Source organism: Ursus maritimus, unplaced genomic scaffold (genome assembly GCF_017311325.1).
Source record: "Ursus maritimus isolate PB19 unplaced genomic scaffold, ASM1731132v1 scaffold_4, whole genome shotgun sequence".
Lineage (NCBI taxonomy): Eukaryota > Metazoa > Chordata > Mammalia > Carnivora > Ursidae > Ursus > Ursus maritimus.
In genome coordinates, this window is record NW_024426552.1 from 44638550 (window position 1) to 44650950 (window position 12401).

At 39.4% G+C, this 12401-nt stretch overlaps 1 protein-coding gene and 2 long non-coding RNA genes across 3 annotated transcripts in view; 1 reads left to right on the forward strand and 2 right to left on the reverse strand.

Moving 5' to 3' along the window:
* The window catches only part of LOC103673242 (soma ferritin-like), a 43817-nt gene extending 39154 nt beyond the window's left edge, over window positions 1-4663 (forward strand). Inside the window, exon 6 of the mRNA XM_040621139.1 lies at window positions 4539-4663. Within this exon, the coding sequence (XP_040477073.1) occupies window positions 4539-4565 (27 nt within the window). The 3' untranslated portion in view covers window positions 4566-4663. The remainder of the gene's footprint in view (window positions 1-4538) is intronic.
* Window positions 1-8134, reverse strand: part of LOC103673241 — a 36263-nt gene extending 28129 nt beyond the window's left edge. The window contains exon 1 of the long non-coding RNA XR_571343.2: window positions 6324-8134. This is a non-coding gene — a long non-coding RNA (uncharacterized LOC103673241). The remainder of the gene's footprint in view (window positions 1-6323) is intronic.
* A 490-nt stretch (window positions 8135-8624) lies between these two features.
* LOC103673240 overlaps window positions 8625-12401 on the reverse strand; it is a 4449-nt gene continuing 672 nt past the window's right edge. Inside the window, exon 3 of the long non-coding RNA XR_571342.2 lies at window positions 8625-9091. This is a non-coding gene — a long non-coding RNA (uncharacterized LOC103673240). The remainder of the gene's footprint in view (window positions 9092-12401) is intronic.

Here is a 12401-nt window from a genome sequence, read left to right on the forward strand (position 1 = left end):
GGAAAAACTCAAATTAGTCTTATTTTGAATAGTTTTGCATATCTTTTATAACTCACGCTTTCTCTTCCCTTTCTTTTAAAAAACTTTTAACTTATTTCTCTCTCACTTTCTTCACTTTTCCTGTGTGTGTATATTCTCTATTTTGTGTTACTCTTTCTATAGTGTCTATTTCCTCTTACGCTTCTTGTAATTTCATCTTTATTTACAAAATGATTTTGTCTGTGTCTTATAATCCTTTTTTAAAAAGATTTTATTTATTTATTTATTTATTTTAGAGAAAGAGACAGAGATAGTGAGAGAGAACATGAGCAGGGAGGAAAGGGAGAAACAGGCTCCCCGCTGAGCAGGGAGCCCAATGTGGGGTTCGATCCCAGGACCCCGGGATCATGACTGAGCTGAAGGCAGATGCCCAAAAAAATGAGCCACCCGGGCACCCCTGTGTCTTCTATTTCTTTCCTAAATTTTGCTAGTTAATCATTTCACATACTTCATTGACTGACCATCACCTTCCATTTGTTGGCTCTGTCTTCCCTGAGTTCTTGTATTTTTTTTTATTTTTTTCTTTCCTGGGATTATGATTTTTTATTTATTTTTTATCTATTTTTATTTTTTTATTTTATTTTTTTAAGATTTTATTTATTTGACAGAGACAGCCAGCGAGAGAGGGAACACAAGCAGGGGGAGTGGGAGAGGAAGAAGCAGGCTCCCAGCGGGGGAGCCTGATGTGGGGCTCGATCCCAGAGCACCGGGATCACGCCCTGAGCCGAAGGCAGACGCCTAATGGCTGCGCCACCCAGGCTCCCCTCCTGGGATTATGATTTATCCCCCTTTATTCATGTTGGGATGTTGTGTTGCAATATTCCTCTGCTTTGGAGCAATATTTTTCTAGTAAGTATTTGTAGTCTGCAAGGAAGTTTTGTATCTATTTTCAGGTCCGTTTTGCTCTTTTCTTTTCCTAGAGTAGCTTTCTTTGGATCTAGTTCTAGTTGCACAATTACTTTGCTAATCATATTTGAATGAGTTGGATTTTCTCATTAGAAGGAAGATCTTTTGAAGTGAGGGAAGGAGTAGCTTTCCCAGTTTCTCAGTTAAAGAGCTCCCTCCTCTATTACTATGATAAATGCCACTTTAGGGACCAAGCCTCACTTAAATTTCAGATCCTAACTTGATTCAAAAAGGTCCCTACCACAGCTCCAAGCTTCTGTGGTATCTTCACTGCCTCTGGTGAAGAAGCCACCTGCACTGGAGGATCCTGCTTCTGCTTGCCACATTCTAACTCCCCTTTCTTTTAGAAGTGTTATCTTGTAGAACCTGCCCCCTCTGTGTGAGTTCTCACCCAAACACATTCTAAACCTTCTGTCTTCAACTGTCCCATCACACCTGCCCTCTTTGATCACAGCAGTCGTCACTGATGAGGGGCCCCATCCTTTAAGGAGTGAATATTTACTGTTGGTCTTTAACATCTGGCCCTCCCAGAATTCTTCTGCACACTCTGTTCTCAGAAACAATCACAGCACTGTGTGGTTTCCTGAACTAAGCCTGCTGGCTTCAGATAATAAAACCAGTTATTATTCAGGATACATCAAGAGAGACAGTGGAGGACAGAGAATCCAGTACTAATACATACCATAAAGCACACACACATTAAAATGTTTACTTCCCAACTGAGCAATACCTCTTGAGTGCAAAGCCATATCCTTTGCCTCCTAAAGAAGGTTCAGGAATAGGACTGGGCTGGCAGAAAGCCCTTTCAGAACTATAAGGTACGTAAACAGAAAAAGGCAAGGCTCTATAAAGAATCATGAAGACTAACTAGGTTGGAGGAAGGCAGTTGATTTTGTGACTATGGAAAAGAGAGAAACTGCATTAAAAAAAATTAAAGTCACTTAGCCTAGATTGCTATTCTGGCCCCTTTTCATCTACAGGAAACTCTTGAAAATAGATGATCCAGAAATTCCCAACTCAAACAACAATGAGAAATATGACAGAAAGAAGAAGGTGGGGAGAGAGCACTGGCATGGCCTCTATTAGATGCTATTAGAAAAAAAGCAGGGGAAATGAAAGAATGTATTAATATATGAAGAATACTTTGACATGGAACAGCTGAAAATCAATAAAAAACCTTTTAATTTTAGCTACTCTAGTGGGTAAGTGCAGCCATCCTACTGCAGTTTATTATTATTGAAGTATAATTGACATGTGATGTTATATTAGTCTCAGGTATATAACATACTGATTCAACAATTCTATACATTACTCAGTGTTCACCGTGATAACTGTAATTACCATCTGTCACCACAAAACATTATCACAATATTATTGGCTATTTTCCCCATGCTGTACCCCCCATCTCTGTGACTTATTTATCCCACAACTGGAAGTTTATACCTCTCCATCCCCTCCATCCTATTGTAGTTTTAACTTGCATTTCCCTGATGACTCTGAAAAGCAATGCTTAAAACTGTTGGAATAGAATATCAGAGAATGACTTTACTCTCTGCCTTGGTTCTCTAGGGCAGAACTGAGCCTGATTAGGAGAACTATCACAACTGCAATCTATTAGAAATGGAAAACACTGACACTGAAGACCCTCCAGTATCCTGCCTGTTCGCATTGGAGATATGACCACAGGGTCACTGAATGGAGGTTCACGGATGCTCACAGATATTACTGTTACTATTATCATTGTATTTACCTTAAGCCTGAAAGATACAAGAGCAATTATGCCTTTGCAAACAATTTTCCTGTGAATCTTTTTAATTCCTAGCAAGGTGACGTTACTAGCAGAAAATAAATTTCTTAAAAACACTGGATAGTTTCTTAAATATCAGAAAACAAGACTGCTAGATTTTGCCCCTCTTCAGTCATATTAAATCAGATCAATTAAACAAGTATATTTTGAGCATCTTCTATTTATCATGGACTTAACTTAGATCCTGGGAATATAAAATTGAATAGGCCTTGCCATTAAGACACGCACGATCTAGTACAGAACACACATATAATGGAAATAATTAGAATTCAGTTTGGTAAAGGCATGAATAAAAGCCTGTATGAGGCAGAGAAGAACACAGGGAAAGAGCAACCATATGTGCTAGGGAAGAGGGGATATGATACAAAATCTTCTGATCTGGGCTTGGATGGGTAACTCAGAGTTCAATAGAATGGGAAGGAAGAACAGAGCATTTCCAGATAAGCCAATGGCATATGGTCAGATCATGAAGTGCCTCTTATGGCACGTTAACATGCTTGGGTTTTGTGTTTCAGGGGATGGGAAAGCAATGAGGAGTTTAGACAAAGTTGTAATATGATCAGATTTGCAATTTAGAACGATGACCTTGTAGTACAGTCACTGATGGTGTTGCTCTTTTTTTTTTTTTAATATTTATTTATTTATTTGAGAAAGAGCAAGAGAGCAGGGCAGGAGGTGAAGAGGTAGAGAGAGAGAGAGAATCTCAAGCAGACTCTGCCCTGAGTGCTAAGCCCAATGTGAGGCTCAATCCCAGGATCCTGGGATTACTATGTGAGCTGAAACCAAGAGTTGGACACTTAACTGACTGAGCCACCCAGGTGACCCTGATGATGTTGCTCTTGACAATGCTCTCTGCTCTCTGCTGTCATATGGTAAAGCAAATAAGTAGTTATGTTGGTGTTTTTGAGAACTGGGATTTCCTGTATGGAATAAAAGAGAAATAAATGTAGGATCGATAAGGCTAAGTAAAAATCCTATAGATATTAATTATGAATATCAGAATGAGCTCATGATATATATATATATTTTAAAGTCCTAGCTGTCCAATGAAAAGACCTGGAAACAAGTAGCAATGATCATCCTTGCACCTTCATTTTGGTCTCTAAATAGCATTTGTCACTAAAAGGAACAAAGGCTCCTTTGAGAAATGGCTTCTTGTAGTTTGAGTCAGGAAATTTATTAAACAATCCAGAAACATTACCATATTAGAAAGCAAGGTTGTCAAAAAGAACTCAGAACCAACTTGAAGAGGCTTCTCTTCAGTAAGGATGACCACTTTCATGAGAAAAAAACCACAATGAGCTGAAATGTATCAAATATGCTTAAATTTATGAGTAAAATATTAAATAATAAGTACTTAATAATAATAAGTGATTATTAAATAATTATAATACATTATAATAAATAATACTAAAAAGAAACCAGTGGTCACCTTTGGAAGGTAGTAGAAAGTTAATTCATACTAAAACTCTGAAAACTGGTAAAGGAAAAAATTGTCTTTCTTATATGAACTACCTAGAGTACCCAAAATAGTTAATAAGGGGAATTACTCTTTCTACAAGATAATACAGTGTGCACAACACATTTTTGCCAAACGTTAAAAATAAGTAGGCAATGATCACCAATGGCTGCTTTTAACAGGAAAAAAAAAAATGCAGCCAATCAGGCATTTTGTACCTCCTGATGAAATTACACACTAGTACGCAAGAAGTAATTTTGAAAAGAAAAAAAGGGGGGGGGGTAAACTATATCATAACAAGCCTCAAACTTTAACTATCCTCTATAGGAGATACAGAAGAGAAGAGTCTATTGACACAACAGGAATGCACTGAACAAAATCCAGAATGTGGAAAACTACAGGACAAATGTCCCAAGTTCTTCAACAAATAAATAACATTGAAAAAAAAAAAAGAAGAAGAAGGAAGGAAGAGAAGTGTGGTCTTTGTTTGATCCTGATTGAAATAGAAATTTTTAAATGTGAAACTTGAACACCAAAAGAATATTTGATGATATTATGAAATTATCAATTATTTTTCAGTATGATCATTATATTATGGTTGTGTATAAAATAAGAATCATTATCTTTTGGAGAAAGAAATATTTATGAATGAAATGATAAGATTATAAAAGGGGGAAGAGAATGGGATTAAGATGAAACTAGCTTGGTTATTACGGAAACGGGGTGATGGGGTCCTTGGGAGTTTATCACACTATTCTGTATGTGTTTCAATAATAACTTTTTTAAAAAATCATTGCTTTTAAAGAGCAATTTTGTTTCCTAACATCTGGACTGGGGGGAGGCCGATTGACTATAACCTCCAAACACTGATGTTGGCACCCTGCATTTTTTGACAAGATCTCCATGTTTTTGTCTCAGAGCCCAGTGTAACAGTCATCACCCCAATGTTCACGCCATTGTGCTTACAGAGGTGGTCAGAGTTCCGAGAACTCATTAGCCCTCTTCAAGCTGCTACAGTTAATCACTGGACCCAAAGATGTCTGGTTTCTTATTTCCCTTAAGTAAAGCACAGTCAGATTGTCACCAGCAAATGGGATACGGGAGTATTTAACTACTGGAGTAGTTCTTTTCTGCATAATTTTTCCAAAACATAAACATGTTTCTAAAGAAGGCCTAAAAAGCAGCCCAAACACAGGTGTCCCTGATGTCTCCAGCTTTGTGACATCTGATGGAGGCTCTCACGTACCAGCCGTGTCAGCTGGCTTCCTGTGTCGCTGGGCAGCTGCTTTCCCTGTTTGGCTCTAACCAGCTCCATCTGGAGCCTGAATACTCATGCACAACAGACTTTACTGAAGATTTGGGGATAATGAAATGGAATTGCAGGGAAGCACAAAGAAGTAACCAATTTACAGTAGAATAGCAGCTGTCTCACTGCCCCTGAGCTTCTCAGCCATCCTGCCATCTCTAGCAGTTTCCTTCCGGGCCAGCCAGGCTCAGGTGGGGCCAGGCCTCTTTGTTCCATGATTTCTCCAACACCTGAGTACTTGGATCTCCATCCCTCACTCAGGAAGAAACGAAAATTGTTGTTTCTTTAATATGCAAAGCACTAAAGTCTTCTTTGTCTGAACCAGACCTAGAGGACCCAAATCTGTTCATCTATTTCCCTAAACAGATGCGCAACTGTCTTTCTAACAGGAATTCTGTCTCCCTCCTCAGCTAAAAAGCTCAAACTCTGGCTTACCTCCCAGGATCACAAGCATTTAAACTAACATTTTGTTTTCTTTTCCTTACACAATATTTCTGCTTAAACCTGAGCAGGCACTAGGACTTGCTTTACACACCGATGTAATAAAATAAGGTTGTGCCGACTCCACAGAGAGAGCAGGTAGATGAGAGCAAACACACCCACGATAAACACCCCCAGAAACGATGTTGCTTTTTACTATTTGCTTTGTGTTATAGGATGCTCAGTGACCTCAAGTATTGTCAGGAAGGGAAAAAATAAACTTCCTGTGCTGTGACTGACTTTTAGTCTTTGGTATAGTACGTTAATCTACTGTGAAACTAAAAGCATAGACATAGATGGAAAAACCACTTAAATGTGCTACTTACCAAGAAGCATAAAATGAAGTAGAAGCGTGACATGGTTTAAAAGCCATTTTGGAGGCGACAGGATAACAATAATAGCAGCCAACATCTCCTGAGAACATATGATGTCCACACCCAAGTGTTTCATATTAATGCGCTTAATGTACCTTCACTCCTCCTCAGTGCTTTCTACATTTAATCCAAGGAACAGCTATTTGATGGAGGCTCTGTCATTAGTCCCAACCACAGTGAGGAAACCAAGAAGGGCAAGTAACTCACGCAAAGCCATCTGGCTCCAGAGCCTCCACTCTTAACCACCATCCCAACTGCCTCAGGGGTAACCAGTCAGATGTGAAGATCCTCAATGATCTGAATTAGAAATAAGAGCAGGTAATCTCTTGGTCCCTGTTCTCTCGGGCTACGTAGTCTTTTAGCCGGCCCTGTATGTCTGCTTCTTTCTTTCTCTCTTCACTGTGTATCCACTTTGTTAATTCATGGTCAACTGAGTCCTCTCAACCTGATGTGTCCTTCATTGAAGAACGAGCAAAGACTGACCAATGGCCTTGAATTCAAAATCCAAAGTTCTAGGAAAAAGACTTCATTTAGGCTGAGATGTCAGGGATCCCTTGCCCCTGGGGTAAATGGCTGCAGCTATGGCGGAAAGGCTAGCTTGCGTGTCATAAAAATGGTTGCCTGGGTTCGCGGAAACTAGTTTCCAGAGAGGTGTATGGGTTGGCAACCCCCCCCCCATGCTTGTATTATTACACTGGTGTATGTGTTCACTGTATTAACATTCTTTGCATATACAGGTTCATTTGGGTTAAGATCATAAGAATATTTGCAGGTTAAGGTCATATGAATATTTCCAGAACAAAACCTGTTTGTATTCTTCCATTACCTAACAAATAAAGAATTTGGGTAGACTTGAGATAGAAATCAGAGTTCGTTTTCTACATCACCACAACAAACTACCACAAACCGGGTACCTTAAAAGAACAGAAATGTATTTTTTCACAGTTCTGTAGGCCAAATGTCCAAAATCAAGGTCTCGGCAGGGTCAGTTCTCTCTGGAGGCTCTGAGGGAGAAACCATTTTATGCCTCTTTCCAAATCCTGGTAGCTGTTTGCAATTCTTGGCATTCTTGGCTTGTAGATGGCTCACTCCAATCTCTGCCCCCATCTTCACATTCCTTCTTCCCTGTATTTCTGTTCTTCTATCTCTTATAATTTTCACTGGATTTAGAGTCCACCTTAATCCGGTATGATTTCACCTCAATCTTGTACCCTAATTACATCCACAGAGACCCTTATTCCAAATTAGATTCCATTTTGAGGTTCTGGGTGGACGTGAATTTTGGGCGTACATGATCCGACCCACTACCACATCCATAATGCCTCTTTGTGACTAAGACCCTAGGAGCCCCACTTGTCCCCTCCAAATTGATTTGTTTTACTTTTACCAAACACTTAATATATGGCAGGCACCGTTCTAAGTATATCACAAATAATAACTCATTTAATAGTTGTTTAAATTGGTATTGTTTTTCTCCTGGGTGTTCCCTCCCATGAGTGAAAGGCTGACCCCCCTGCCCTTAGCAGCTGGCCCAGGGCTGTGTGCATGGTCACCCTGATAAAGACCAGCATGAGATCCGGCTGCAGCTGCCCGACACTGACAGTCTATGTGGGCTCTCACTTAAAAATAACATATCACCTCCCGGAGTAAGAGATTCAGGAACCCAACAGATGAGATTTAAGATTTCTTATGTAGGGGCGCCTGGGTGGCACAGCGGTTGGGCGTCTGCCTTCGGCTCAGGGCGTGATCCCGGCGTTATGGGATCGAGCCCCACATCAGGCTCCTCAGCTATGAGCCTGCTTCTTCCTCTCCCACTCCCCCTGCTTGTGTTCCCTCTCTCGCTGGCTGTCTCTCTCTGTCGAATAAATAAATAAAATCTTTAAAAAAAAAAAAAAGATTTCTTATGTAAATATCTCCCTGGAGAATAAACAGCAGGACCTCTCCTAAGGAAAGAAAGAAAGGGATAATAATGAAGACAGCGGAGCAGCCCTGGCAGGAGGCAAGAGTGGCTGAGCCATGCCATGCAGGTTCATAGTGTTCAGGGATGTTCCCTTCACTGCAGAAACAGGGAACTTTCTGGACCATGTGATCCTCCAGGTTTTTCTACGTTGCCACTTGTTTCTTCTTGCCTTCCTTCAGACCCAGAGAGCCAACTCCTCACTGATGTGATTAGCTGGATTGAATACGTTTTGATACTTGTCTCTTGTTTTAAAATACCACAAGGGTCTATAACATAGTAAGCTGGGAGCCAAATAAGAATCCAACAAATGACATTTTATTTCCTTTTAGTAGAATAACCAACCTAAGAGTTGACATGAGATTGGAGCTCCCGATTTACTCAGAACAGATTTTTATCAGCCCTGGGCGTGCAATGCTGTATTTTCGGTGTGTTTGTCTTCACGAAGCGTAGCTGAGCTGAAGTCTCCATTCTGTAGCCATTCCATAAAATAGAGTGCCTTGTGGTCTGCCAGAAGGATTAACTGCCAACAGGTGACAAAGGTACATTTCACAGAACAATGGATGGATAAAAATGATTCAAGTGATAGAACCAAGTACTTATCCATTGTAAGAGTATCGCCCACAGTGGGGAGAACTGAAAGCCGGCATCAATTATGACGCCCTCTGTTCCAAACACAAAGGAATAGAGAACTGCAACAATCCAAAGCAGGCAGGAGTCCTACTGAGGCCTGCATCTTTCAGGAAGGAAGGTTCGGGTCACCCTACGAGGTAAAAAAATCATAACCAGTTTAGGTGTTCACTGAAGGCAAAGGGAATACAGAATGGGTAGTAGAAGGAGTCATACTAACTAACCAGACATTTACTAATGGGGCATGGTTTTTGTTCCAAGATGTTATTGGTTAGTTGGTGGATAATTTATTTTACCATGTTATTATAAGTAGAGCAATTTAGTTTTGAAAACTATCGGGAGATCTAAGCCTCACGGATTCTTTTCTTTCTTTCTTTTTTTTTGAGAGCGAGAGAGACAGGGAATGTGTGCGTCAGTGCAAGTGGGGGAGTGGGGAAGGAGCAGAGGGAGAAGAAGAGAGAGAATCTTAAGCAGGCTCCACACCTAGCCCACGCAGGTCTCGAAGGCAGGTCTCGATCTTGTACCCTGAGATAATGACCTGAGCCAAAATCAAGAGTCCAATGTTTAACCAACTGAGCCACCCAGGCACCCCTAAGCCTGATAGATTCTTATTACATTTTACTTGTGAACTTTTCAACTTCTAATTCTCTTATTTAAAATGTACAAAATAATTTCAAGAAAAAAGGTAAAATCTTAACCTATCTCTATAGTACTAACTGAATTAGAAAACCAAAAGAAATAAAATATAAGATTTCATGATATTACATAACTGTGGGTTTTTGTTTTTTGGTTTTTTGTTTTCAAATTAGCCATGGTGGAAGAAGAAAGCATTCACTTCCACTTTTTGCCATTAGCTGCCCTGTCTTCCTACCCTTGATTATATTCAGGTCCTTGACAGCAAACGTAAATTCTGGCTGGAAAGGGGAAAGAAGAGAAGTAGAAATTTGTAGTTCAGGGCTGGCCATTCTAAAATTTGTGTGCCTTTGCCTCTTAGCAGGACACTTGCTTAAAAGGTGCTCATATACTTGCTTCCTCCAAGAACTTAAGTTTGTTAATGATGCTGTAGCCTGGGGTGGGTGAAAGCCTCCATAAAAGGACAGAAAAGGACCACAAGGAACACAAGTCCCAGTGAAAAGTCCAGCTCTGTCAATGATTTTAGCAAGTCCTGTTACCTTTCTAGGATCAAGAGATCTCCCCTGTAAAATGAGGAGGGGATCTGGCTCATCTGTTCTGTTCTTACCCCTTTCCTGCTGTGATACACACAGATGACCATCTCATGATCCCATTGAGAAAAAAAAAAAAAAAAGAGGTGGTTTAGCTCACAGACATACCCACCTGAAAACGGACTCTGTCCACATACGAGAACGGTCTTACTAAGAATGTTTATATGAGTATTACTGTTGTTAAAAAAAATAAAGCTTTTTATATGTTTGAAAAATAACTGAGGAAAATAATCCAAAGCATTTTGAGAGACATACAGCAAAGGGCAAGCAGATTCGTTTATTTATTTTTTATCTGTTTGCTGTTGGTTTTAACACACCATGAGGGGCTATAACAGAGTCCAGCGGCAGTCAGATAAGAAGTCAGCAGAATGAACCTTAGTTCCATCTAGTGGAGTAGCCACAGTTCTGCTTTCCCCAGTTTCAGTTACCCACGGTCAGCCGTGGTTGAGGCAGATGACCCTCCTGAGGAGTGGTCGGTCAGGGCTACCTAAGGCCACGTCACAACGGCCGCCATTGTCATTCTCCTCACTTCGTCTCAACACGTAAGCATTTTATCATCTCACATCATCACAAGAAGAAGAAGGGTGAGTAAATATTTTTAAAATGAGAGACCACATTCACCTAAGTTTTAGTACAGTATATTGTTATAATTGTTCAATTTTATTATTGTTGTTAACCTCTTACTGTGTCTAATTCATAAATTAAACTTCATCACAGGTGTGAGGTAAAGGGAAAAACCTAGTATATATTGGGTTTGGTACTATTCCCAGTTTCACACATCCACCGGGGGTCTTGGAGCATATCTTCCGTGGATAAGGGGGGACTACGGTATAATGGTTAACAGAGGCCTGTTTTTGACATGACATTCCTAAAAGTATTTACAAGCTTATGGGGAAATCACCATTTATCTCATAAGCAAAAATAGAAATAATCCTTAAATTTTTCTTTGAAAAAATAAACGTTGATATTTTTAAGTCTTCTACTCCAAGGTAAACTACACTGAACTGATTTCTTTATGCCTTTGCATATTTAATTTTCCGACATGGCTTTCTAAAAGAGTAATAGTGCAAACAGCACCACTCCCTGAAGCAGTGCTGTCTGGGACAGTGGTTTAAAAAAAGTTTGCGTGATGAGAACCTGAGATGTGGAACTGGAGACGTGGGGCTTGGTCCTAATTCGGCAGCTCACTGCATGCCCTCAGGCAAATCACCTGAACTCTGAAGTTTTGGCTTCATTTTATGATAATCACAGGTAATCAGCTGCACCTCTCAGAAATACAGTGAAAACAAAAAAAAGCTAGTGACTTTTTTAAAAGAAATATCATTTTATTAACTTACAGAAATACAGTAATAGTAATTCTTAATTCTAACAATGCATCCTTGATTTAATGAATAAAGAACGTTCATTTTTAATCAGCATTTATTTTTATGCAAATAGAAGCTATTGTAATACTCGAAAATAGTTCTCTTAAGTTGGGTAAACATTTCCCTCTGAAAATTTGTTTAGATTACTCCTTTGTTTAGCAAACTATAATGCAAAGCTAAATGCCCTTTCAGCGTTGTTCAATTCACACAGGTGCTACCAACTTCTTAATGATAAATACATTGTTACTGGATGATAAATGCAATTAAATGTTTTCCTATTTGTTTGCACTTTGACAGAAGATGCTTATTTTTATTATAGATAGACCCAACCTTCAGGCCACACCTGAAATTTCTTCCTACTGACTGGAGTCACGGGAAATGGTTCAGAAGTGAAAATTTCATGTTATTTAATGAGAACCTATTAAGCACTTACTGTGTACTTCGAAAGATTCAAGATAGGAATAAGACATTGTTTTAGCCTTCAAGTTTCTCATAATCTGATTGCCACAGTTTACCCTGGAGTCTTACCCTCTTCAGTGCCTAATGCAAAAGTCACATTAATATCTCCCCCCCATTTTATTAAAGTCAATCCTTTTTTAAATACATAAGATGAAGGTAACAGCTAAATAAAAAACAGAGATGGGCATTTACATTCTCTACAGTTTGTAACCTCATTTAGGAAATGGGATGCTCATACTTTTATTTTTTTTATTTCTTGGGGAAGGGATGCTTACACTTTTAAAGTCTTCAGTATTGTCTTAATTGTTTGCAGATGCTATCAACATCTTTATAACAAGGAAAGAGTGAACTGTACCACACACAGGGAAAACAAGGAAGAAAAGTAAAAAAAAAAAAA